The sequence below is a fragment of the Schistocerca cancellata genome, chromosome 2, assembly GCF_023864275.1.
Source record: "Schistocerca cancellata isolate TAMUIC-IGC-003103 chromosome 2, iqSchCanc2.1, whole genome shotgun sequence".
Lineage (NCBI taxonomy): Eukaryota > Metazoa > Arthropoda > Insecta > Orthoptera > Acrididae > Schistocerca > Schistocerca cancellata.
The window spans coordinates 865,555,443-865,583,187 of NC_064627.1; the positions used below are offsets into that span (position 1 = coordinate 865,555,443).

The window sequence follows — 27,745 nt, forward strand, 5'->3', positions numbered from 1 at the left end:
GTGCTTCAGCTACCACAGCATGAGATGGATCCAGCTGCTGCAGGGTTGACTGTTCCCTTTTCTGGAATATCATCTGTGGATGTATGATTCTTCTTAGAGGGTCTTAACATCGGTGAAGATGGGTGGTTGGACAGACTGTCAGTTGTTGCAAGCAGCAAACCTGTGATTAGTGGGAGAAGCAAAAATGTACATGGGGTGTAGGGCTTTTGTAAAGGTATAAGCAGAATAGTAAAAGCTATTTTTGGGAACATTTAAAGAGGCATGGGGGAACTGCAGAAAATTTTGTGGATAGGATAAGGAAATGTAATAAACACATGTATGAGTTAGGACAGAGTGATGCAGCAAACACAGTTTTGTTGCAAGAAGCTGAACAAAGGGCACTTTATGCTTTTCTGAGGTGACTGCCATCAGATATGTCACGGAGGGTGCACACAGGGGGCACCAAAGGATCTGTATTCTGGTATTAGTTTAGCAATGGAGTGCAAAGAAACTCATATGTCAGCAAGGGTACGAGGTGGATGTGGGGTATATTTTCTGCAAGTGGTAAGTGTTACAGTTGTGGGCAGAAAGGGCACTTGCATAGGCAGTGTTGCCAGCCACAGTGAAGTAAAGGAAATGCAACATATCAGCAGCAGAATTTTGGTAATGGACACAGGATTGGATGAAGAGGTATTATGCAGCCGTTAAATGCAAGAGAGAACCAAAAGTACATTTAAAGATGTTCCTATTAAGATTAAATGCAACAAATACAAATGCAGAGGTGGAGTGTGCAGTAAGCGGTGTTGTTGGAAGTAAAGAACATTATTGCACACATAGGTGCCCATGTCAGTTGCCAGTAAAGACTTAGTAGGTCAAAGGCAATGGAAACCAACACACTAAAGTTTACATGGATCAGGGATAATGATATGAGATCAGTGACATTGGTGGATGTAGATCTTTGTATACGGGTGGTTTGATTTTAGCAGTGTGTAGAGGCAGTAGCGCATTTGGATGAGGGTTAAGCCTAATTTTGGGGTTAGACTCTCTGTATCAATATTGTGTTAAAACTGACCTTCAACAATGTCCAGTAGAACTTAGTCAAATGACATTCCAGCTAGACAAAACTGTTGGCAGTGTAGGACTGTTGTGAGGTGTGTCTAGCATACTGGATGAACCAGTTGAACCACATACAATTGTTCTTTGGCTTGATTCACACACAACATTCTATTGTATGATGCAGTACTGGTCAATACACTGTGCAAATCTGCTGTCGAAATGTGCTAGTATACATAATAATTTGAAAAGTACTGATAGCAAATCTACAGGCCTCAGTCTGATACACCAATGTTAATTTTTGCAAACAAAAAACAAAGCATGTGTTTGAATAATATGAGCAGGATAAGCGGTCACTCATCAAATGGGGTGAGTAACAATCTATACTTTTCATATGCTCGTTGTTACTCCATCCCAGTTTTCTGTTGTTTGATTTTGTGTAAAAGCATCTGCTTTGGTTTTTGTATAAATTTTGTGGTAATATTCAGAAAGGTCCTTATGGAATTAGTACAACAGAAAAAGAAAATAAGTTACATAAATACTGTACCTTTTTAGAACGTGTAGCTGGCTTGATATGCACAGTTGATCCTTCATCATCTTGTGCCTCGCCTTCAAGAACACTGTGGGCATGAGCAGAGAACTCCTGTCCACCCACGTCATGTAGAAGAGCCTGTAAGTCATCTGCGAGATCACCCCCTATGGCATTACTACTAGCAAGAGCTTCACCAGCATATTGTCGAGAACGTTGGTAAAGTGCCATCGCTTCGTGCCAACGACGCAAGCTCACTAGGCTCTGGGCTATATAGAAGCACCTAAATCAAACATATGATGGAATTTACACTCATCAAAAGATTAATAAATCTTTAAAGTAGACACGTTTCACAAAAATTAATAGATCAGTGGATATAGGCTCTTTTTACAGCAAGTAAACATGGGACTGGGTCTTTTATGGTGTATGGTTATTTATAAGCTTATAAATTTTCTGCATTCTATATTTGCAGTTTCAGTAACAACTTCAATCTGAAAGGTAGGAAAGAATAGTAACTCCATTTGCTATAGTAACACTCCTAATATGAATATTTTTTTTCTTTTCTCATCTTTTTTTTCCATACACAATACTGCCCAAGTGCAGTTACAATGTTGGCAGCTTTTCCATTGCGTGTTGCTGTTTACAACAGTTTGCATGATGAATCATGAGAAGACAACATGACAAATCATGAGTCATTCGTAGGTACCCAATGAGTTCTTTGTAATATTCCATGGCTTGTAAATAAAGTTAACTGATATTTTGTTCTATTATGTTAGATTTTAACCACACCATCAGAATATTTGGCAAAATCATACATTAGACATACAAGTAGGTCATAGTAATGACAAATTCATCTATGAGTATTATTCCTTGAGAATCCCAAGAAACAGTGGCCTTCACACACCAGCTGGCAAAATGAGCTTTTCCTTCTTTGGTGCACTTTTACCAGCTTTTGTCCATTGTTCTGACTGCCATTTTGACTCTGCTGTGTAATGACAGATCCAGATTTCACCAACAGTCACAAATCGGCACAAAAAGTCTTGCAGACTGCAACTGAACATCATGAGACATTGTATTGAAATGTTGTGTCAAATGTGCTTTTCGTTGTTTTGAGCAATCACAGTACCCACCTCACACACGGCTTCTTCACAGCCAATTCTCCATACAAGATATTTATGCACTCACTCCACTGAGAGCCCTACAGTCTAGCAATCTCACAAATTTTTATTTGGCAGTCTTGCTTATCCATATCATGGATTTTGTGAATGGTTTCTTTTATGATGGCCTCAACTGGACAACATGAGTGCACTTCATCTTTGGTGCTTGTCTGACCATGTTTAAATTCATTACTCCAAAAGTAAATGATCTTCAATGATGGAGCAAAGTTTACGTGAACTTCACCCAATTCTTTTTCAATTTGGCAGCAGTTCAACCCTTCAAATGAAAATGTTTCATTAAAGCATGAGAGACTGTTTTCTTCATGTACCGTCACAGTCAACACACTGACCAATGCGGATGACTGTCAATAATGGACTATGCATACTGTACATCACTGAAATTCTTTATATCCTTGGAAAGTAAAGCCTACCAACCATCAAGGCACCACAAAAATGTTCCATTCTTTCATGGAAATTTACCACATGTATCAAACGACCCTCATATATCTCAATTAATCCAATATGGCAATCACATGTTTGTGTTGAGGCTTGTTGGCTTCACCAATGAACAAGCGAATTACCACATTCTAACCTAACCTTGGGCTTGGGCTATATCTACTTTTTTCCCCATCACCAAAGAAATCTGAAAATCAATGAGCAACCTTAAAGTACATAACAACCAGATCACTAAAAGTTATGCTGCTGCTCTCCATATTGAAGACAACTGTAATCAGTTCGTATATTCTGCCAAAATAAGTCATTAGAATCAGCAATTCTCACTGCCTACTGTGTACTATCACCCAATTGGTTAAAACCAAAATCAACATTTGACATCAGCACGCAACACAAGAGCTGCCGACATCATTAAGTGCACTTTAGCCACACAACACATATACCATGTACATATGAAGTCTTTAAATTATTTTCCAAGTAGTAAATTCTGAAACCTTATTATTCAGGTACAGTTTACAGTTTGCTGATAACAAAAGGTATCAGGTCTGACAAATCTCCCCAAGTGAAACTCCCTGATATTTCCCTGATTTCCAGATAAGTTTTAGCATTTTTCGCTGACAAATTTTGACATCTCAAGGGTAAGTGAAGACATAAGTTGACAAATCTGAAGCCCAAGCTATCCGTGATCTGAAGGCTGACAGTTCCATCGTCATTCTTCCGGCGGACAAGGGTTCCACGACAGTGGTACTTGATCGTCGGGAGTATGTGGCTGAGGGACTGCGTCAGCTTTCAGACAACACCACATACAAAGTTTGCCAAGGTAATCCCATTCCTGATGTCCAGGAGGAGCTTCAAGGAATCCTCAGAACCTTAGGCCCCCTACAAAACTTTTCACCTGACTCCATCAACCTCCTGACCCCACCGACACCCCGCACCCCTACCTTCTACCTTCTTCCTAAAATTCACAAACCCAATCATCCCGGCCGCCCCATTGTAGCTGGTTACCAAGCCCCCACAGAACGTATCTCTGCCTACGTAGATCAACACCTTCAACCCATTACATGCAGTCTCCCATCCTTCATCAAAGACACCAACCACTTTCTCAAACACCTGGAATCCTTACCCAGTCTGTTACCCCCGGAAACCATCCTTGTAACCATTGATGCCACTTCCTTATACACAAATATTCCGCATGTCCAGGGTCTCGCTGCGATGGAGCACTTCCTTTCACGCCAATCACCTGCCACCCTACCTAAAACCTCTTTCCTCATTACCTTAGTCAGCTTCACCCTGACCCACAACTTCTTCACTTTTGAAGGCCAGACATACCAACAATTAAACGGAACAGCCATGGGTACCAGGATGGCCCCCTCGTACGCCAACCTATTCATGGGTCGCTTAGAGGAAGCCTTCTTGGTTACCCAGGCCTGCAAACCCAAAGTTTGGTACAGATTTATTGATGACATCTTCATGATCTGGACTCAGAGTGAAGAAGAACTCCAGAATTTCCTCTCCAAACTCAACTGCTTTGGTTCCATCAGATTCACCTGGTCCTACTCTAAATCCCATGCCACTTTCCTTGACGTTGACCTCCATCTGTCCAATAGCCAGCTTCACACGTCCGTCCACATAAAACCCACCAACAAGCAACAGTACCTCCATTATGACAGCTGCCACCCATTCCACATCAAACGGTCCCTTCCCTACAGTCTAGGTCTTCGTGGCAAACGAATCTGCTCCAGTCCGGAATCTCTGAACCATTACACCAACAACCTGAAAACAGCTTTCGCATCCCACAACTACCCTCCTGACCTGGTACAGAAGCAAATAACCAGAGCCACTTCCTCATCCCTTCAAACCCAGAACCTCCCACAGAAGAACCCCAAAAGTGCCCCACTTGTGACAGGATACTTTCCGGGACTGGATCAGACTCTGAATGTGGCTCTCCAGCAGGGATACGACTTCCTCAAATCCTGCCCTGAAATGAGATCCATCCTTCATGAAATCCTCCCCACTCCACCAAGAGTGTCTTTCCGCCATCCACCTAACCTTCGTAACCTCTTAGTTCATCCCTACGAAATCCCCAAACCACCTTCCCTACCCTCTGGCTCCTACCCTTGCAACCGCCCTCGGTGTAAAACCTGTCCCATGCACCCTCCCACCACCACCTACTCCAGTCCTGTAACCCGGAAGGTGTACACGATCAAAGGCAGAGCCACGTGTGAAAGCACCCACGTGATTTACCACCTGACCTGCCTACACTGTGAAGCTTTCTATGTGGGAATGACCAGCAACAAACTGTCTATTCGCATGAATGGACACAGGCAGACAGTGTTTGTTGGTAATGAGGATCACCCTGTGGCTAAACATGCCTTGGTGCACGGTCAGCACATCTTGGCACAGTGTTACACCGTCCGGGTTATCTGGATACTTCCCACTAACACCAACCTGTCAGAACTCCGGAGATGGGAACTTGCCCTTCAGTATATCCTCTCTTCTCGTTATCCACCAGGCCTCAACCTCCGCTGATTTCAAGTTGCCGCCACTCATACCTCGCCTGTCTTTCTACAACATCTTTGCCTCTTTACTTCCGCCTCGACTGACATCTCTGCCCAAACTCTTTGCCTTTACAAATGTCTGCTTGTGTCTGTGTATGTGCGGATGGATATGTGTGTGTGTGTGTGTGTGTGTGTGTGTGTGTGTGTGTGTGTGCGCGAGTGTATACCTGTCCAGCGCTTTTGTTTGGTAAGTCTCATCATCTTTCTTTTTGAATATGTATGTATGTATGTGTGTGCGTGTGTGGGCGGGTGGGGGTGGGGTGGGGTGAGAGGGGGGTCTAATTAGGAAGAAGGCCTTTTGACTGAAAGCTGGCAATTTAAAATCAGCTTTTTGTCTGATTTGATGAAAAGAAGGCCTTTCGATCTTTCTTAATTTTTCCAGTCATCACTGATCTATAAAGCTTATGGCCAATTCTGCTTATACATAGGAGGGTGAGTCAAATGAAAACCTTAAATATTTTTTAAAATATTATTTATTGTGCAGAAGTGGTACAAAGCTGTATTACTTTTCAACATAATCTCCCTCACACTCAATGCAAGTCTTCCAGCACTTACAAAGTGCATAAATTCCTTTAGAAAAAAATTCTTTTGGTAGTCCGCGCAACCACTCATGCACTGCGTGGCGTACCTCTTCATCAGATTGGAACTTCTTTCCTCCCATTGGTCCAAACATATGGAAATTACTTGGGGCAAGGTTTGGTGAGTATGGTAGATGAGAAAGGCACTCAAAATGCAGGTCTGTGATTGTTGCAACTGTTGTACAGGCAGTGTGGGGCCTTGCATTGTCATGTCGGAAAAGGACACCTACTGACAGCAATCCACGTCGCTTTGATTTGATTGCAGGCCGCAGATGATTTTTTAGGAGATCTGTATATGATGCACTGGTGACAGTGGTCTCTCTAGGCATATAATGCTCCAAAATGATACCTTTTTCGTCCCAAAAGAGAGTCAGCATAACCTTCCCTGCTGATGGTTCTTTTCGAAACTTCTTTGGTTTTGGTGATGAGGAATCTCGGCATTCCTTGGTCGTTCTCTTCGTTTCTGGTTGGTGAAAGTGAACCCAGGTTTTGTCCCCAGTAACGATTCTTGCAAGGAAGCCATCACCTTCTCGTTCAAAGCGCAGAAGTTCTTCACAAGCATCAACACGTCGTTCTCTCATTTCGGGTGTCAGCTGCCGTGGCACCCATCTTGCTGACACTTTGTGAAAGTGGAGCACATCACGCACAGTGTGGTGTGCTGAACCATGATTAATCTGTAAACATGCTGCAATGTCATTCAGTGTCACTCGGCGGTTTTCTTTCACTATGGCTTCAACTGCTGCAATGTTCTGTGGAGTCACAACTCGTTGTGCCTGACCTGGACAAGGAGCATCTTCCACTGAAGTCACACCATTTGCACACTTCCTACTCCATTCGTAGACTTGCTGCTGTGACAAACATGCATCACCGTACTGAACCTTCATTCGTCGATTAATTTCAATAGGTTTCACATCTTCACTATGCAAAAACCAAACAACAGAATGCTGTTCTTCCCTGGTGCAAGTTGCAAGTGGGGCAGCCATCTTTATACTGATACTGTGACGGTATGTGTGCATCTGCACTATGCTGCCACCTACAGGCCATTCTGCGCGCTGTTAGTAGCACGCTTACCAACTTACAGGATAATGGCGCAAAATTTCGATTTGTTATTACAAATTTCTGGTTTTCATTTGACTCACCCTCATAGCAGTGTGGTTGGGACATCATCTATGATGCAAATCCTTACGTGGAGTTGCTACAGAAATCAATGAATGAAACTGTATTGTCACTGAAGTATGACCACTGTGCAGTCTGGAGGAGGGCAGTTATGGCCAGTACTTCTGATGACAAGGCACTCAGAAGAAGAATAAGTCACAGTCTGCCACAAATTGGTGTAGGTTGACATGCAGAATGGCATAAATTAAAAAGCTCTCTTTGTTACAGTGTGACTGATTGAAAATGCCTGCCGACAGTTTCCAATTCAATGAAAAGAAGACCTTTTGATTTTTAGTAATTTTTTCAGTCACTGAGCTATAAAGCTTATGACCAAACAAAGAGGTGAGGTTTGCTGGCATGTGCAGAAATCTAAGATGTTACCAGTACAGGTGGCTCTCAAACTCTATATTCAAGATAATTGATAACATAATGACTTTTTACACATATTTGTATTTACATACTGCAATAAACATGCTATTCTGTGACAATTGAAATCATCTGCTATTATGGTAGCATGATAAATAAATCTGCATGCAGCATTCTCTGAAATCTCCCTATTTAGCATTCTAATTTTGCTATTAATTCAAGCAGTGAAATAAGAACTTTGATAAAATCATCAGTTTAGTTTTTAGGAGATTATATTGAATTATACATCAATATGGACCTCACTAGTCCACCGTTACATTATTAACAGCAGCCTCACTTCTTCAGTTTCTGATCTCAATAAATGTGCCATGTGGGGAGAATATCAGCCTACTTTTATACTGGAACTGAAAAACCACTGTAAATCAATTCTACAGCAATTGGCAAATCACTAGGGATTAATTTACAGAATATTTTGAACACTTTCTGTACAATGAACTGGGGAAGCCGAAATCCAATAAGCATGGTTTCCAGAGACAAAATGCAAACTTCTCTCGTCAAGCAACAAATTTTTTATTTGGAACTTTACCATCTCATGTAGTAATGAAAATGTAGTGCCACATTATCATATGACAAATGTTCAAATTATAAATTATTATTCTTACCTGAAGGCCTTGTAAGCTTTCGTTTTTGCTTCCACCTCTTGCTGATACTGAGGATCGTCTTCAAAGCCTGGCAACTGCTGCAATTCAGTGCAGTTCTGAAGAATGATTTCATAAAGTCTCGTTATATCCTGAGGGCGAGTTTTCTTCCCTTCGCCCGATCCAGCCTGCAAAATAATTGAAAAATAAGTGAACTGAATAATTCCTTGTGCACCTCTTGATTAGCACTCCATTATAATTGTTATCAACTTTTGGCCCATTTGCGGTCATCTTTCATTTTAAAACAAACAGGAGAAAGTATTTACTTGCGTCTGCAAATTGTGTAACCAACATATATAATTCCACTGCATTTCATTACTGAAATAAGATCTCTTTTCTGTTTTTCCTAGGAAAAAAAAAAAGACTTCATCATTAGATCCAATCAGTACAAAGAATACATAACACTCTGTGACGGACAAACATTTCGAATGCCTTTAGGAATTTCAGTGCACTCACGCTTAAGGTCTATGCTTCCATACTGTGCCGGACACATCTGTTTTACTGAAATTTAGCTTGTACACAACAATGCCTCCAGTTTTTTTTTTGTTGTATCTTACTACTTCAATACGTTTGTTTAGAGACTAAATTCTATTACTGTTGAACAGATATCGTTGAACAGATATCGTCTATCAGATCTTTACAGTATTTAAAGAATGTGGTTGATAGGCTTTGCAGGTTTGCTATCAGCAGAGGACTCTTTCATGAGTGAGCAGATAATACACTGTAGGGTTGAGAAGGAAAACTTGTTGAGCAGCTCTCTCACTCTAGATACTTAATGATGCCATTGCTTCTACTGTGATTTCAGCCGTCTGTTCCCAGTACTAATTGTCAATTACTCATATTTTGTTTTAGTTTTATTAAAAAATTGACATACAGTATAACCCTGTTTTTACACTCTGGAATGAATGTTTTCTTGTCATTTACTACATTTTTTATCGTGCCCATCACATTCCCTATGTTCGCAAGGTTAATTTGCATCCAATTTTGCATTAACAAATTTATAATTTTCCCATGATTTACATTTTGTGAAAAAATGTTCTTGCAGAAAAAACTGAAATAACTGAAGTACAATGACGCTAGCATTGCGTTGGCCGCCAAACATATTTACAAATTTTACATAGTTACGTTCCTTGGCATCAGTGGGTTCTGCAAAGCACATCTGACCCATAAAAGGGTAACAATTCATGCAGTATCTCCTTGCACAACCAAGCACTACTCAGTGTGGTAGCTGATGGGAGTAACAAGGTTCATTCGAATAAAGGTATCATGACCAATCACAACCATTTAGAAACTGTCTACTCATGAGCAGCTTTGTGATTGTTGGATCGTCGTAACACTTTTGTTGAACCATATGTAGTGTATTTCTCCATGTGGACACTTGTAGCGGGCAGAGGCAGATAAAGAAACTATAACATAAATTTACAATCATTAGATGCATATTTCCTTATAATGAACAATGTTGGTATACTGGTTGGGGCTTATGAGTGCTCAGTTGGTACGGCTGTATTCAAAAATACCGCTGTGTTCATCAAAAGTAACAACTTTAGGACCAAGCGAGGTGCGCAGTGGTTGGCACGCTGGACTTGCATTCGGGAGGACGACAGTTCAATCCAGCATATGGCCATCCTGATTTAGGTTTCCCTGATTTCCCTAAATCGGTTCCGGCAAATGCTGGGATGGTTCCTTTGAAAGGGCACAGCCAACTTTCTTCCCTATCCTTCCCTAATCCGATGAGACCAATGACCTCACTGTTTGGTCTCTTCCACCAAATCAACCAACCAACAACTTTAGGCTGACTAGAAAAAAATGTTCAGCACATTTCAGAATTAGTTAACAAAGTACTAACTGTGGTATTGATGGCATGCTGCTCACAGCTACTTAAGAGACGGCACTTTTAAACCAGGCACACTACCGAGTGAGCTTGCTCTTCCAGCACTCACTGTTCTCTGAGGGGTTGCGCCATGCTCATGCACCACTAGAGGACAGTAAATTGACATGACCTCATTGCCCATGACTCTGATTGCCCATGACTCTGACTGGCAAGCAGGTTATTTTAGGCAGCCACACTCAAGAGTTTCACCTCAGATTCAGTGCACTATACACTTAACAACATTAATACAGGAGACTGTAGTGAAGTCAATACATCAACATAGCACAACACTACTGTTGTTGTGGTCTTCAGTCCTGAGACTGGTTTGATGCAGCTCTCCATGCTACCCTATCCTGTGCAAGCTTCTTCATCTCCCAGTACTTACTGCAACCCACATCCTTCTGAATCTGCTTAGTGTATTCATCTCTTGGTCTCCCTCTACGATTTTTACCCTCCACGCTGCCCTCCAATGCTAAAATTGTGATCCCTTGATGCCTCAGAACATGTCCTACTAACCGGTCCCTTCTTTTTCTCAAGTTGTGCCACATACTCCTCTTCTCCCCAATTCTATTCAATACCTCCTCATTATTTATGTGATCTACCCATCTAATCTTCAGCATTCGTCTGTAGCACCACATTTCGAAAGCTTCTATTCTCTTCTTGTCCAAACTAGTTATCGTCCATGTTTCACTTCCACACATGGCTACACTCCATACAAATACTTTCAGAAACGACTTCCTGACACTTAAATCTATACTCGATGTTAACAAATTTCTCTTCTTCAGGAACGCTTTCCTTGCCATTGCACAGTCTACATTTTATATCTTCACTACTTCGACCACCATCAGTTATTTTGCCCCCCAAATAGCAAAACTCCTTTACTACTTTAAGTGCCTCATTTCCTAATCTAATTCCCTAAGCATCACCCGACTGAATTCGACTACATTCCATTATCCTCGTTTTCCTTTTGTTGCTGTTCATCTTATATCCTCCTTTCAAGACACTGTCCATTCCGTTCAACTGCTCTTCCAAGTCCTTTGCTGTCTCTGATAGAATTACAATGTCATCGGCGAACCTCAAAGTTTTTATTTCTTCTCCATGGATTTTAATACCTACTCCGAATTTTTCTTTTGTTTCCTTCACTGCTTGCTCAATATACAGATCGAATAACATCGGGGAGAGGCTACAACCCTGTCTCACTCCCTTCCCAACAACTGCTTCCCTTTCATGCCCCTCGACTCTTATAACTGCCATCTGGTTTCTGTACAAATTGTAAATAGCCTTTCGCTCCCTGTATTTTACCCCTGCCACCTTTAGAATTTGAAAGAGAGTATTCCAGTCGACACTGTCAAAAGCTTTCTCTAAGTCTACGAATGCTAGAAACATAGGTTTGCCTTTCCTTAATCTTTCTTCTAAGATAAGTCGTAAGGTCAGTACTGCCTCACGTGTTCCAATATTTCTACGGAATCCAAACTGATCTTCCCCGAGGTCGGCTTCCACCAGTTTTTCCATTCGTCTGTAAGGAATTCGCGTTAGTATTTTGCAGCTGTGACTTATTAAACTGATAGTTCGGTAATTTTCACATCTGTCAACACCTGCTTTCTTTGGGATTGGAATTATTATATTCTTCTTGAAGCCTGAGGGTATTTCGCCTGTCTCATACATCTTGCTCACCAGATGGTAGAGTTTTGTCAGGACTGGCTCTCCCAAGGCTGTCAGTAGTTCTAATGGAATGCTGTCTACTCCCGGGGCCTTGTTTCGACTCAGGTCTATCAGTGCTCTGTCAAACTCTTCACTCAGTATCGTATCTCCCATTTCATCTTCACCTACATTCTCTTCCATTTCCATAATATTGTCCTCAAGTACATCGCCCTTGTATAGACCCTCTATATACTCCTTCCACCTCTCTGCTTTCCCTTCTTTGCTTAGAACTAGGTTTCCATCTGAGCTCATACAAGTGGTTCTCCTTTATCCAAAGGTCTCTTTAATTTTCCTGTACGCATTATCTATCTTACCCCTAGTGAGATAAGCCTCTACATCCTTACATTTGTCCTCTAGCCATCCCTGCTTAGCCATTTGGCACTTCCTGTCGATCTGATTTTTGAGATGTTTGTATTCCTTTTTGCCTGCTTCATTTACTGCATTTTTATATACTTTCTCCTTTCGTCAATTAAGTTCAATATTTCTTCTGTAACCAAGGAGTTCTACTAGCCCTCGTCTTTTTACCTACTTGATCATCTGCTGCCTTCACTACTTCATCCCTCAGAGCTACCCATTCTTCTTCTACTGTACTTCTTTCCCCCATTCCTGTCAATTGTTCCCTTATGCTCTCCCTGAAATTCTGTACAAACTCTGGTTCTTTCAGTTTATCCAGGTCCCATCTCCTTATATTCCCACCTTTTTGCAGTTTCTTCAGTTTTAATCTACAGGTCATAACCAATAGATTGTGGTCAGAGTCCACATCTGCCCCTGGATATGTCTTACAATTTAAAACGTGGTTCCTAAATCTCTGTCTTACCATTATATAATCTATCTGATACCTTCTAGTATCTCCAGGATTCTTCCATGTATACAACCTTCTTTCATGATGCTTGAACCAAGTGTTAGCTATGATTAAGTTATGCTATGTGCAAAACTCTTCCAGGCGGCTTCCTCTTTCATTTCTTAGCCCCAATCCATATTCACCTACTATGTTTCCTTCTCTCCCTTTTCCTACTCTCGAATTCCAGTCACCCATGACTATTAAATTTTCGTCTCCCTTCACTACCTGAATAATTTCTTTTATCTCATCATACATTTTTTTTCAATTTCTTCATCATCTGCAGAGCTAGTTGGCATATAAACTTGTACTACTGTAGTAGGCGTGTGCTTCGTGTCTATCTTGGCCACAATAATGCGTTCACTATGCTGTTTGTAGTAGCTCACCCATACTCCTATTTTTTTATTCATTATTAAACCCACTCCCGCATTACCCCTATTTCATTTTGTGTTTATAACCCTGTATTCACCTGACCAAATGTCTTGTTCCCCCTGCCACCGAACTTCACTAATTACCACTATATCTAACTGTAACCTATCCATTTCCCTTTTTAAATTTTCTAGTCTACCTGCCTGGTTAAGGGATCTTACATTCCATGCTCCGATCCGTAGAACGCCAGTTTTCTTTTTCCTGACAACGACGTCCTCTTGAGTAGTCCCTGCTCGGAGATCCGAATGGGGGACTATTTAACCTCCGGAATATTTTACCCAAGAGGACGCCACCCTTATTTATCCATACAGTAAAGCTGCATGCCCTCGGGGAAAAATTACGGCCGTAGTTTCCCCTTACTTTCAGCCGTTCGCAGTACCAGCACAGCAAGGCCGTTTTGGTTAATGTTGCAAGGCCAGGTAAGTCAATCATCCAGACTGTTACCCCTGCAACTACTGAAAAGGCTGCTGCCCCTCTTCAGGAACGACACGTTTGTCTGGCCTCTCAACAGATACCCCTCTGTTGTGATTGAACCTACGGTACGGCCATCTGTATCGCTGAAGCACGCAAGCCTCCCCACCAATGGCAAGGTCCATGGTTCATGGGGAAGGACAACACTACTACACATTACAAATATTCAGACTAAGGATCATCAGCATTCCAGACAATGTGTTTCTATCAAGAACATTACTTTCACTGTATGTAACTAACCACCACAGAAAAACCTACAGCTTTACAAAGTTATGTTTACCTCAAGTATTAAATGTACACAGTGTAAAATAAACTTGTTAATGTGTTGCCTTTTTGTAGATGTTTTATTGTCTATATTAGCCACCTGTACTACTGACATATAACTAATTAGTGCAACAAGTCAAATCAAAATCAGTCGATGAGTGAGAGAAAGAATTTGAAACATTGTTACGAAAGCACTGGTGTGGTGATAATAATACAACAATGAAAGCCATGCAGCCAATTGTTTTCAGAACTTACAATTCACAACACTAATCACAACCTCCTGGTGCACTGTATTCTGTCTTTTTTGGTTACCACCACCAGTTCAGAAACTCATTTAGCAACCTCAATCTAATGAACAACTTTTCAAATGAATACAAATTAAATTTGGAATTGTCAGCAGTGTTCAAGAGTCATGAACATTTGTCAACCCACCTGAGGCAGGATAGGTTGTGACAGTCCTACAAATCGGGACATTCAGTGAAAATCATCTGGCAATGCTAGTGGTCAAATATGACTTGTAGCAATTCTGAATGACGTTCATCATCAAAAGCCTTTTGTGATCTATAAAGCATGTGAAAACATCTTTCTGGTAATCATCACAGTTATGGAGAAAAGCATCTAAAACACTCACAGCTTCATGTATTCTAGTTCTATTCCTAGTCACATTTGGGAGGGGGATTATAAAATGTTTGATGAGGTTTGGTAATCATGATTTATACATCATCAGACACAACTCCAAAATATTTAAAAGCAAACATTAAACTTTGTGGCTTTTACTTACAAGAAAATCACACAAAGAATATTATGCTGAAACTTCAATATTTACTTTCAACTTTGACTATCCCAATAAGAGCACAGTAAACTTACTAACAGTTTATCAGACCATGATGGTTTGGGTCAAAATCATGATATTATGCCATATAGTGAGGACCATGCGAGGGAAGGATCAGAAATGCTGCCATTAATACAAACAAAACAGAGATCAAAAATGTTACCAACATAGCTGAAGTCTGCTATAAATCTTTACTATTATGTATTGTGGGTAAATGGAATCAAAACTTTCTGCACAACATTAATTACATATATTTCTTAAAGCACAAGAGAGATGAAACTACCAACCAATAAAAGAATAGTTTGAATAATAATTCATTCTCCGAAGTGTGGAGATTTAGATCATTTCGATTAGATGACAAAAAATTACATGGCAAAATTTTCTTTAATAGTTTATAGTACTGCCAACAGGCACATATAAAAGTGATAACACTATCCTAGCTTTTGGATATATTAGTTCCCTCTTCCATGGTGAGAGGGGGATAGGTTGGGGAAGGTTAAAAATGAAGGGCACATGACACGGGCCCCAGGATAGTGGATAAATTGAATCTGCCTTTGATATAATTCAATACAGAGTACAACAGTGAAGATTTGTGCACTTTACATTAGCAGTGTACTTAATAACTGGTGCAACACACTTCTTTGTTTGATACTTTCTCAGTCAATAGCCAATAGTGAACTTATTACTCAATAACAGAGAAAGAGGAAATTATAACTATATGACTATAAAATTGTTACCTGAGGGTTCAAAACCGTCTGGTCACAGCAAATGAGCTAGCATTCACCTGGGACACAAATGTGCGGAAGGTTTCAAAGAAAAGTGACTTCTTTTCTTGGTGCACATTTCACAATAACTACTCCTTTCTTCAATTCATTTTACTTTTCTACATCTTTCGTTTTCTCCGTCCCCCTACCACCTCTGTTATGTACAATGCACTTGGCTTTTCACTCTTATTAACTCATCCATGATGTTTTAGCAGTAATCTCTGACCTGCATACTACTCTGTTTTCCACCTTTAAGCTCTCCAGTTTTCATATCTTGTCTGGTGCAGTCAACAATCAGTCTTCCCTTCTCATACTGTCCATTAAGTTTCCCCTGACCTGCTGTTCTGGGTGACTTTTCTGAAATCTACCACTCTTCCCACACCTCTCCTATCCTTTTCCTTTGTCACATCTCTTCTTTCCCCTTCTGCCAGAAGAAGCAGCCACTGGCTCCAAAAGCTTGCATAAGTGTAATCTTCTTTATGCACTTGTCCTGCCACCATTTGGATTTTTTATCTATCCAATTGGATTACATTAATGATTGACATTACATATAGTATATAATTCCCTCACTTCTTAAATACTCAATCTTCTAACACTGTTAAATTCAGTTTCTTGGTATTTTTCTTTTTTGCACTTTTAGTCTTAACTTTGTGTCAGGTACTAGTCAAACATGCTCTTTCCCTCTCTTTCGTCCTATTCACTGTTCACAAATTATTCATAAGCTTACACACTTGAAATTACTATGTTACATGTCCATAACTGATATGGTGTGATGAATCACACTAATGTGTGTAAGTGGTGTTATGAGTTTAAAACTGGCAGAACATACGTACACAATAAAGAAAGGAGAGGGTGTCCCACAAATGTGACTGATGAGATGGTGAACAAGATCAAAGAAAGGTTCACAGCAACCTTTGACTGACTTTTGACGAGCTGAATACAATGTTTCCAGACATCTCCAGAGTCCTTTGGTATGAAATCATTTCTCACAGATCAACATGAAATCAACAGAACTGGCCAATCCTGGGAATTTCTTGAGCGCTTAGAACCAAAAGATGATCAATTTCTTGATCCTATTGTGATTGGCAGTCCTCAACATCAGTGAAACAATTCAAGTCTGTTGTTCCAGCCTGAAAAGTTCTGCTTTCAGCCTTTTGGGCCTTTATGTGGATTCTTCACATTGAATTTCTGCCTCATGGGAAAACAATTAATGCTGTGCAGTTCTGTAAAATCTTAAAAAACTGTAGAGGCCGATACAGAACAAAATAAGGGGAAAGTTTCCAAACATCTAATATCACAACAAAACTCTTGGATTAATTCAGTTGGGACATCATCAACCATCCCACTAATAAACCTGATTTAGAACTTTCAGTTTTTCATCTTTTCATCCATCTGACTTTTTTTTTTTTTTTTGTGACGATAAGATCCAGAGTGCTGTTGACCAAAGGACCAACGAAACAGCAGGAAACTTTGTTGACAAAAATATCAGAAAGAAGTGCACATTGAGAACAAAGGTGACTACTTTGAAAAATAGTGAATTTGTAAATTTTTCATTAATATATTTCATTTCAAACTTTTAAACAAAGAAATAATTTTAATTTCTGGATGTGGCCCATAGTTAAGCATATTGTCTGAATTGGCATGGTTTGTGATCATAGTGGACATGAAACATGCAGCAATAAAATCAACAACAATAAAATATATTACCTCTGTTTTTTCAGCCAGAGATGCCTTTGCTGCATCAATCATCAGTAGATTTCTTTGTATAGTCCGTGTAAGGCGAATGTATGTCAAATATGACAGTAAGTACTGTGCTGAAGATAGAGGTACTCCAGGTCCAGAACGGGTCTTAGCAGACTGAAAATATTAATACTTCTTTTTACTTTAATACCATAAGAACAATTTATAGTTTAACAAGAGCAAGTCATTAATGTATCTGAATAAGTGCCTTATTCATATTACTGTCACTGCCCTGAACAGTAAAGCCTCTTTGTATACTGTTGTTTTTATAAGGGTTCTAAACCACTTGTGAATAAAACTTTAGCTGTAGTGTAATCACGAAGTTGTGTATTAAATCATCCCTTAGGAAAGAATTTAAAAAAATTAAATTTGGGATATAAGTCCTTTTATTCAAATCAAAATGTGTGCACATTATTACAGTCCAGTTCTAGAAACAATTTCATCAGTTTAATTGCACAGAAGACATCAAAAATATTACACAAAACTTTCATAGAATACAAATCAACAGAAGGTCCCAGAGACAGCTTCATACCTGATCTGCTTTCAGTTCATCCTTTACTGCTGCTATAGCATCTTTACAGTCCAAAAGTAACTTCTCAATTAGTTCAATTTTGGATGCATTGTCTTCGGCACGCACTAAGCTTTTGTCCAATTCCTGTTCAGAAATGAAGAATAAACGCACTCGTTCTGGTCTGGCTGTCACAGATCGCCCTCTCCATTCAACTTCACATAGAGTTTCAGGTTTCCGTTCACGGGTCTGTACAATCAACAGCTGCAAAAAAACAGAAAGGAAGTAAAATGGATTATTTAGGAAAATTGGTGTGCTGGAAGACTGAAAATATACATTTTATCAATGTATATTTATGTGAAGACTGTGAAGGCGAGACAGACAGCGTTAAATGGTTAAACTAGAGAAGCAAAGTTTCTCTTCCTGCTCAAACGTAGCAAGGTGGGGCTGGAGGGTGACTCCGCTTAATACAATTCTACTCCTTGAATAAAAATTTTTTATTTTCATTATGTACATAATACATACACTACAGATATGTATAGTAATTAATTGCTTGATCCATGACTTATTCATAAAACATTATACTTCACCAAGTGCCCTAATTGTATTTCATTGCAAAGGAATAATTGGTTTAACTACAACAGTTTATTTGAAGAACTATTAATTAAACATTTTACGTTACTTCAAAACAAGTGGAGTTAATATTTCGTCTGAGCAAATAGTTAATTGTTTGTAAAATAATGTACCTCACTCAAAAGCCCTTCAGTTGTTCATTTTGGTAAGCATTTCACGTTTTCCAAAAATTCTACAATTTAAAAAGAAATCTGTAATTATAATTCTACTTCCCATAACATACTTTTGCTATTTTGTTCTTAAAAACTGTGTAATTCTGAGAACTGATATTATTATTCCGTTGCCCTCCATTTTTTAAACTGAAAAGCACATTTGTTTAACAGTATAAGGTTTTAATTAAAAAACTTAGTAAATTACGAATGTAAGAATATTGCATGACAATCAGTACATCCCAATGGAGGTATACATAATTTAACTAAATAATCCACCTAGCTGTATTATTTTTGCAGTAATTCATCACACACATAAACCAATTTATTACTTGTTCCTTTGTAATGTCACTGCAACTAAAATGTACTAAAGTTTAATAATTATTCCTACATATGTCAATACATAGTTGTGAGAATCCATTGTTCAGTCAGTCAGCATCAGACAATCAAAGTGTGAACATCTACATCAGAATCCACAGTCTGGCACCAGTACGTTAACATCTATACAGGGTGTTACAAAAAGGTACGGCCAAACTTTCAGGAAACATTCCTCACACACAAATAAAGAAAAGATGTTATGTGGACATGTGTCCAGAAACGCTTAATTTCCATGTTAGAGCTCATTTTAGTTTTGTCAGTATGTACTGTACTTCTTCGATTCACTGCCAGTTGGCCCAATTGAAGGAAGGTAATGTTGACTTCAGTGCTTGTGTTGACATGCGACTCATAGCACTACAGTACTAGCATCAAGCACATCAGTACGTAGCATGAACAGGTTAGTGTTCATCACGAACGTCGTTTTGCAGTCAGTGCAATGTTTACAAAAGCGGAGTTGGCAGATGCCCATTTGATGTATGGATTAGCACGGGGCAATAGCCGTGGCGCGGTACGTTTGTATCGAGACAGATTTCCAGAACGAAGGTGTCCCGACAGGAAGACGTTCGAAGCAATTGATCGGCGTCTTAGGGAGCACGGAACATTCCAGCCTATGACTCGGGACTGGGGAAGACCTAGAACGACGATGACACCTGCAATGGACGAGGCAATTCTTCGTGCAGTTGACGATAACCCTAATGTCAGCATCAGAGAAGTTGCTGCTGTACAAGGTAACGTTGACCACGTCACTGTATGGAGAGTGCTACGGGAGAACCATGTACAGCGTGTGCAAGCACTATCAGCAGCTAATTGGCCTCCACGAGTACACTTCTGTGAATGGTTCATCCAACAATGTGTCAATCCTCATTTCAGTGCAAATGTTCTCTTTACGGATGAGGCTTCATTCCAATGTGATCAAATTGTAAATTTTCACAATCAACATGTGTGGGCTGACGAGAATCCGCACGCAATTGTGCAATCACATCATCAACACAGATTTTCTGTGAACGTTTGGGCAGGCATTGTTGGTGATGTCTTGATTGGGCCCCATGTTCTTCCACCTACACTCAATGGAGCACGTGATCTTTATTTCATACGGCATACTCTACCTGTGCTGCTAGAACATGTGCCTTTACAAGTACGACACAACATGTGGTTCATGCACAATGGAGATCCTGCACATTTCAGTCGAAGTGTTCGTACGCTTCTCAACAACAGACTCGATGACCGATGGATTGGTAGAGGCGGACCAATTCCATGGCCGCCATGCTCTCCTGACCTCAACCCTCTTGACTTTCATTTAAGGGGGCATTTGAAAGCTCTTGTCTACGCAACCCCGGTACTCTTCGTGCTCGTATAGTGGATGGCTGTGATACAATATGCAATTCTCCAGGGCTGCATCAGCGCATCAGGGATTCCATGCGACAGAGGGTGGATGCATGTATCCTCGCTAACGGAGGACATTTTGAACATTTCCTGTAACAAAGTGTTTGAAGTCACGCTGGTACGTTCTGTTGCTGTGTGTTTCCATTCCATGATTAATGTGATTTTAAGAGAAGTAATAAAATGAGCTCTAACATGGAAAGTAAGCGTTTCCAGACACATGTCCACATAACATATTTCCCTTCTTTGTGTGTGAGTAATGTTTCCTGAAAGTTTGGCCGTACCTTTTTGTAACACCCTGTATATCAGTGCAAATGTCTTTGGAAAGCTCTCTGAGTTTGCGGGAGTGACTCACTTTGGAAACATTGCATAGTTACTGTATTATATTTGTGTTGGTAGACTCTGAACTCACTTGTGAAGGAACACTCTTAAAGACTGCCATTGTGTAAATAGATCATAGTTCAATAAATATGCTTACCCATGTTTATTATTCAATATGAGATGTTTTAAAAAGTGATCATCAAGTGATTATAATTACAATAAATCTGAAGATGTATCATTTTAACTGATGCTGTATTGCATACATCAGTTCAAAAATTGGTAGAAAATTAGAGCCAGCAACTAGATGATAGATACTCGTCGATAAGTTACCAAGGACGCATAACACATCACAGGTGAGTCACATCACACTGTGTAAATGATTCCAGAGGGAAGGTCCTTACTCAGTCCAGTAATCTAAGAAGTATAACTGCATGCAAACATGACTTAGCCTGCCCAATTCTTATAGTGCATTTCGGTTCCATCACAAACAAAGAACCAAACTATGGACATACACCGAGGTTATAAATTTATGACTGAAGAAAAGATGGAACCAAGAGTAATGAATAACTCATACTGAAGTAAACTGAAGAGGGGTTGAACTCCAGGCTACACAAATCTTCCTCAGAAATGGAGAGGATGAGTGATAGCATCTTTCACACACGCTCTTGAAATCGTGTTCTCTCTTCTCCTGCACCAATGCATTAACCCAAAAGATAAAAGACCCTTCATTGCTACTCTGTATTCCACGGCTGCTTGCAGTTTTATTTCTCACATGCTACATCTGAATGAAACACCTCATTATGTAATAAAAAAGAGTACCAAAATGAGTCTTCTTGACACATTAATGAACATTACTGATAAATAAAACTATGTAAGACTGGGACTTGAACACGTAGTTTTGTGTCTTTGTGATTGGTGTTCTACTGTTGAAGTCCGAAGAATATGGAAACATAGGAAAGAAGTATTAGCAGAATAAGTTTGCTGAGCAACATGTTCAGTTGGCAGAATTATGTACACAAAGGACCAGGTTGTTGAAGTGCAACATAAATAAAGCTATAAATGAATGTTGGACACAAATATAACTAACCACTCCACATGAATTGGCAAAAATAATCACTAACTAAACAGTGGAGGTGCTGAGCAGTAGATACACATATAAATGAAAACTTTGAGGAAACTATGTTCACATTCTTTTTCATGAACCGATCCACAAGTCGGCATCTTCACTACAGGGTCACTGGTTATCTTTACCCATTACATATCTTGCATTCACAGAGGATCTTATAGTATTGTTATCACAATGTACTACATTTATAACAGTAGTGTATTCTAGATTGTTCACATAGTTTGTTGCAAAAGATACAGTGTGCCTTCCCCCATTCTACACTTTTCTATTAAAAAAGCTGCATTGATATATTATGAGGCTCATGACCACTCACATCTAATGTATCCAGCAATTCTCCATGACCATGACTTCTCATTTCCAGAAGATCATTAATCGCACTTTCATCACCGATGTTATAAGCACAATAACGTAAACTTGGTGCAATTTCATCGACTCTTTGCTTGTACAACAGTTGGTCGTCTTCAGGAAGCGCAAGAGACAGCTTTTCATACACCATTCTAGAAAAACAACTTTCTTTAACACACATGTTTACCACAAAGCCATATTATTGTGTGACATACGATGCAAATGTATCTTACAGTGTAATTTACTAGCTTGATGAATAGCAGATAGTATAATTACAAACTTCAAAACATTTATGCTTACTAGTGTTCTTTAGTAATACTCTTACTTTAAAATTAAGTGAGAAAAGTTATTCCTGGTGGTTATAATTAATGGCACTTTTTCTAAAGGTCAATAATTTTATTTAAACTACTTCAAATTTTACTTGCACACAAATTAACATTAACAGCATTAATTATTCAGTTTTGGATAACTGGGCTTAATTAAATAAATACTGCAAGATGACAATGTAGATATAAAATATGTCTCTTCCAAAGCAATGACATTATTTCACAAATCTGATGTGGTTCAAAATTTGTCATGTAGCATGGAACAACTGCAGAGAGTGGCAGTCTTTCTACAAAAGGACCAGTGTAAAAAATGCTGTCTTTTAAACACTTACAAAAGTTACACAATTAGAGAATACCACTTTCAACACTTTTCATTTTTATGAAACTGAAATCTCACAAAAGCTTTTAACTTCCACACTACCGCTTCAATCAATCAATACACTCTTCAATTTCATATTTCTTGTATTATAAAAAGAAATATTCCATTAATCTTTTTGATTTGGACTAATTTTGGTTTATTAAAGACCACAAGTAACCTTTCAAGATATTGGTCGTCTCTGGCATTTCCTCTTCATTTTTATCAATCCAATGTTGTCTGCCCTTGGACACTGTTTCTCTTTGACGGAATCTTTCAAATTTGTTTAAATCTTTTAATTTTTTTCTGTGATATTCTTTTCTTCCAGAGATCTTTTTGATGTTTACAAACCATTTTTCAGAGGAACTGCATTTTCTGTTGCAATTGGAATCTAGTGTTGTTGACACTTGAGATGAGACAAACCATTTTAATCCTCAGTTTCTGTATCAAATCACATTTTGTTAAGTTCCAAGTAGTTGCACTGGCAGCAAGGGCTGCCTGTCTGAGGATTTCCCTATCTTTTTTTTTCCTTCTTCCTTTCCATGATTAATCCACTACTGTCAAGTAGTGTCTGAACTTAGTTTGAATTTGTGTCATTTCATACTGAGTGATTGCAAGGATCTCCATTCTCTTGATTCTCTCGGAATCTGAAACTTTTAATACACTGCACTGTACGAAATCACAAAGAAAACTGAATCACAACCGAATTTCAGGACTTCCTTGATGTTAGTCACGAGATAATCCCCATAAATGTCCTCACAGACCAATGTCAACCTAGGACAGCTATTAAATTGTACTCAGAACAGGCTTCACCTTATTTTATTGGTTTCATTTAAGAGAAACTATAAGTGATTAGGTGTTGATATATACAACTGCCAATTCAATGTTTTTCAATAACAGAATAAGATCTTCACAAATGCAAGGAGTTGATAGATTTGGTATGGAAAGTTCTGGGCACACTGTAAATAATTTAGGAGTAGCAGTGACAACTCATAGAACACTAGAAGCATTGTGTTGTCATTAGCCAGGCAGGCACAGTATGAAATCATAAAGGAAACTGAATAACAATCGAATTTTCAGACTTCTTTGATGTTAGTCACAAAAGAAATGCAGACACACACACACACACACACACACACACACACACACACACACACACAGAGAGAGAGAGAGAGAGAGAGAGAGCACTACACTGTGCAGCAACTGAAAGCATGATGCTAGAACTGCAGTTCAGCAGGTAGACTGCAGTGAATGGTTGTGTTGGGTGGAATGGGTGAGGGGAGCAGGGAGGGGCAGAGGAGGAGGATTTGGGGAGGACAGCAGATGGATCGGAGAGTGCCGGAAAGGGTATGACATAGGAATGTGACGTATGGGTGCCAGAGCTAGTGAGTTTGTGCACAATCTTGTACATCTGCTATCTCCCTCCAAGCCATCAATCACCTTCGCCAGATCTCCTTCCTACTCCCCACCTCTTCTCTTCCCTCACACACTTCATCCAACAAACCCTCACACCAGTCTACTTGCCAAAATGCAGTCCTAGCATTGTGTACTCAGCTAGCACACCATAGCTGTACAGGTTTGTGTGTGGGGGTACCGTATATGTACTCTAGGTCAAAAAAAGATTCGTCCAAAGGCTGATGCAGTTTTAATTCTTATTTGTATGCCTGTCAAAAACTCAATGCTTCCCTATTTGATGTGCTGTTATCCCTACTCCTAAATGTTTTACCAGCTGATAGATTTGATCTTTTACAGTTTCATACTACATTCATATCAACTGTGTGGTATGCTTTATGGAAACTGAAATCTGCAAGTACTGTTAAATTTTTCTTGCAAGTACAGGATGAACATAAAGTCCGGGAACACTTTCAATTATTTATTGCACAAGAGGTAAACATTGTACAGATGTCATACATATTGCATTTTGAAGAGAAACTCTGAAGTTTTTTTTTAACAAACATTCGACATGCGAACCATGAGTGACCCACCAGATGTCAATGCAGTAATCAAATTCTTGCCATACCCGTTCCTGCATGGCATCATCAACTGTGGCAGTCGGTTCCTGTATTCTCTCCTGGAGCTCTGCTACATCACATGGTAGTGGTGGAACATACATCAGATCTTTAATGTGTCTCCATAGAAAAAAAGTCACATGGAGTGAGATCTGGTGATTGGGGAGGCCATTTCATGAAACAGATGCCCCCTTCTGTAGCACGGCCGATCCATCGATGTGGCAGCTCCGTGTTCAGGTACCCACTAGCTCCAATTTGAATGGTTTCACATACAGCTTCTGTTGCAGGACTTTTCACACTGTCATTGGAGCCATTTCGAGTTCACGGGATGCATGACACACGATTTCTTTGGACTCCTTATAATGTCTCTTGTATGTGCTCCACATTCACTTCAATCACACTGGGATGTCCACTCTCTTTGCTGGGTACAAGCAACCTGTCGTAACAAATTTGTTGTGCCAGTGGAAAAAAAAAAAACACTATCAAGGTTTCTCTTCAAAACGACATATGTATGATGTCTGCACAATGTTTGGTTCTTGTGCAATAAATAACTGAAAGTGTTCCCAGACTTTATGTACAACTTGTACTATTAATTTTTTCTTGCATGTGATAGCTGAGAAGTTCAAATTTGCAGATTTATTTGTTGTAACATAAATTTTTCCAGAAACCACTTTACTTTTCATTAAAAAATATTTATTCACCTTGCTGCTTTTATAGCACTAACAGTGCAATAGGCAGCATCTTTATAGCAGGGACTTGCTTATGTAGACACTGGCATGTCCTTCATTTCCTTTTTTGTGTAGCAAGTGTATCAATTCTTTTTATTTATTAATTTTTCATCCCAAATGCACCAGTGGACACACAGAACCACAAAAATAGCTGTAGTTCCTCTTGAATAAAACACGCTGAAGCCTGTTCTTATTACTGTAAATACAATTTATGAGACGTGACAGTCTCTTCAACTGTATTCACAATTAACAACAGCATGACAAGGATATTTTGCTACTCAGCACATAGAGGATGCATTGAACTGTAGTTAGGCATGAAGAAAAGACTGCTAAAGATTTAAGCTTTGAGTAGCAATCCATCCTCTTCATATCATTTTCATTCTATGCTAAACTTTGCATTATTTGTATCCACAATTAGATTTACCTACATTTTTATTACCATTCATTAGTGACACACACACACACACACACACACACACACACACACACACACACACAGTGTGTGTGAGAGAGACAGAGAGAGAGAGAGAGAGAGAGAGAGAGAGAGAGAGAGAGAGAGAACCTTTAGAGTGTCCTATACATATAAGTCTCAGGTTTCCATTCAGCAACACTGTTGAAAACATGATTCTAACAAACAGAACACAAGATAGAATTGTGTAAGTGAGGAAGTATGAATGAAATAGAAAATCAAGTTCATTGATAACACAGTTGCTGAAAGATAAATGGGAAAAATGAAAGAAATAAGCACACATTAACTTCTTTTTCAGCGTGCCATGATATGATTTAAGCACAGAACAAATGACACCACCTAAATACTATGAAACCGATGTGATAGTAACAATTTCTATGCATATTCTATTTTTACATCCACCAAATTTTATAATTACTTTTATTAACAAATGAAACAGTTCAGCAAATAAATGAAGAAAAGTAAGTGGTGGGCATCAAATGTAATACTTACTAAGGAAAAGTATTTTCCACATTAATAAAATGTTCAACGCAATTATTCAGTCTCAATACCAAATGCTAAAATTGGATTTTCTGCATATTTAATGCTCTAATTGCCCACAAAAAAATTACATTTGCCAAGTGGTAATCCAAACAATTTTCATTCCATGATAACTTACTGTGCTTTCTTCAGATTTTCCATTGCAGACTTCCACAGTTGCAGCTCAAAATGCAAACTGCCATGTATCCACGCTACATATGCCTGAGCTTCAAGTTTAGTACGTGCATCGCATCTGGTATTCTGCATAAATTGAAAGAAAAATAACAACTTTTGTATCACATAAATTAACTGTATCTGATGATAAAGTAAAGTGAAGTAATATCACGATTCTCTTATTATGTACAGTAAATGTCTAACACACAAACTGAATAGCGATTATTTCACTCAGTCATAAAATTTAGATTCCTGCCAAATGACTGCAATATTGTTCACAATATATTAACATGTTCCACACTATTTTAAATCAGAAATATAGTATTCTTTAATGTCCTCCCCCAAAAATAGTAAAGCCTAAACAAATCAGAAATAACTAAAATTTCAATTATCCACGTGAATGGGGAACACCAAACAAAGCTCTTTTAGAAAATGATACAAATAAAAATATTTCACAGATAAAGTTGACACCTGACTTACATTTTCACAATATACAGAGTGAGTTACTAACTATTGCCACCTATAACAACTCAGAAAGTATGATAATAGCTGAAAAGTTTGTGGGACAAAAGTTGCATGAGACAATGGGTCCCATAATATGAGGTTGGTTTTTTGTTGCTAGATGGGGTTGCTTCAGAGATATGAAGGTCAACTTTGTTTTTTAAATGGGATGCTATAGTTTTGTACTTATTTTCTGATAGTGGCTATCAAGATGAATCCAATGATTTGTAATAGTAAGGTCTTTGAAGGTCAACGAAGGTGGTATGAACATCCATTTCCAGAAGGTGTTCGAAGTGATGACAATTGGTATCAATGCAGTGCTGCAATCTTCTTATCTTGGATTGAGTGGTATTCCTTATCACTTCGGCACTTATCGAAGCACATGCCCT

General features: G+C 39.1%; 1 protein-coding gene across 1 annotated transcript in view; it reads right to left on the reverse strand.

The window, feature by feature from the left end:
- LOC126162813 (signal recognition particle subunit SRP68) overlaps positions 1 to 27,745 on the reverse strand; it is an 85,974-nt gene that overhangs the window by 4,573 nt on the left and 53,656 nt on the right. The window contains exons 5-10 of the mRNA XM_049919558.1: positions 26,821 to 26,942; positions 22,244 to 22,427; positions 17,968 to 18,207; positions 17,403 to 17,552; positions 8,491 to 8,654; positions 1,580 to 1,844 (exon numbers count right to left, since the gene is read on the reverse strand). Of these exons, the coding sequence (XP_049775515.1) occupies positions 1,580 to 1,844; positions 8,491 to 8,654; positions 17,403 to 17,552; positions 17,968 to 18,207; positions 22,244 to 22,427; positions 26,821 to 26,942 (1,125 nt within the window). The remainder of the gene's footprint in view (positions 1 to 1,579; positions 1,845 to 8,490; positions 8,655 to 17,402; positions 17,553 to 17,967; positions 18,208 to 22,243; positions 22,428 to 26,820; positions 26,943 to 27,745) is intronic.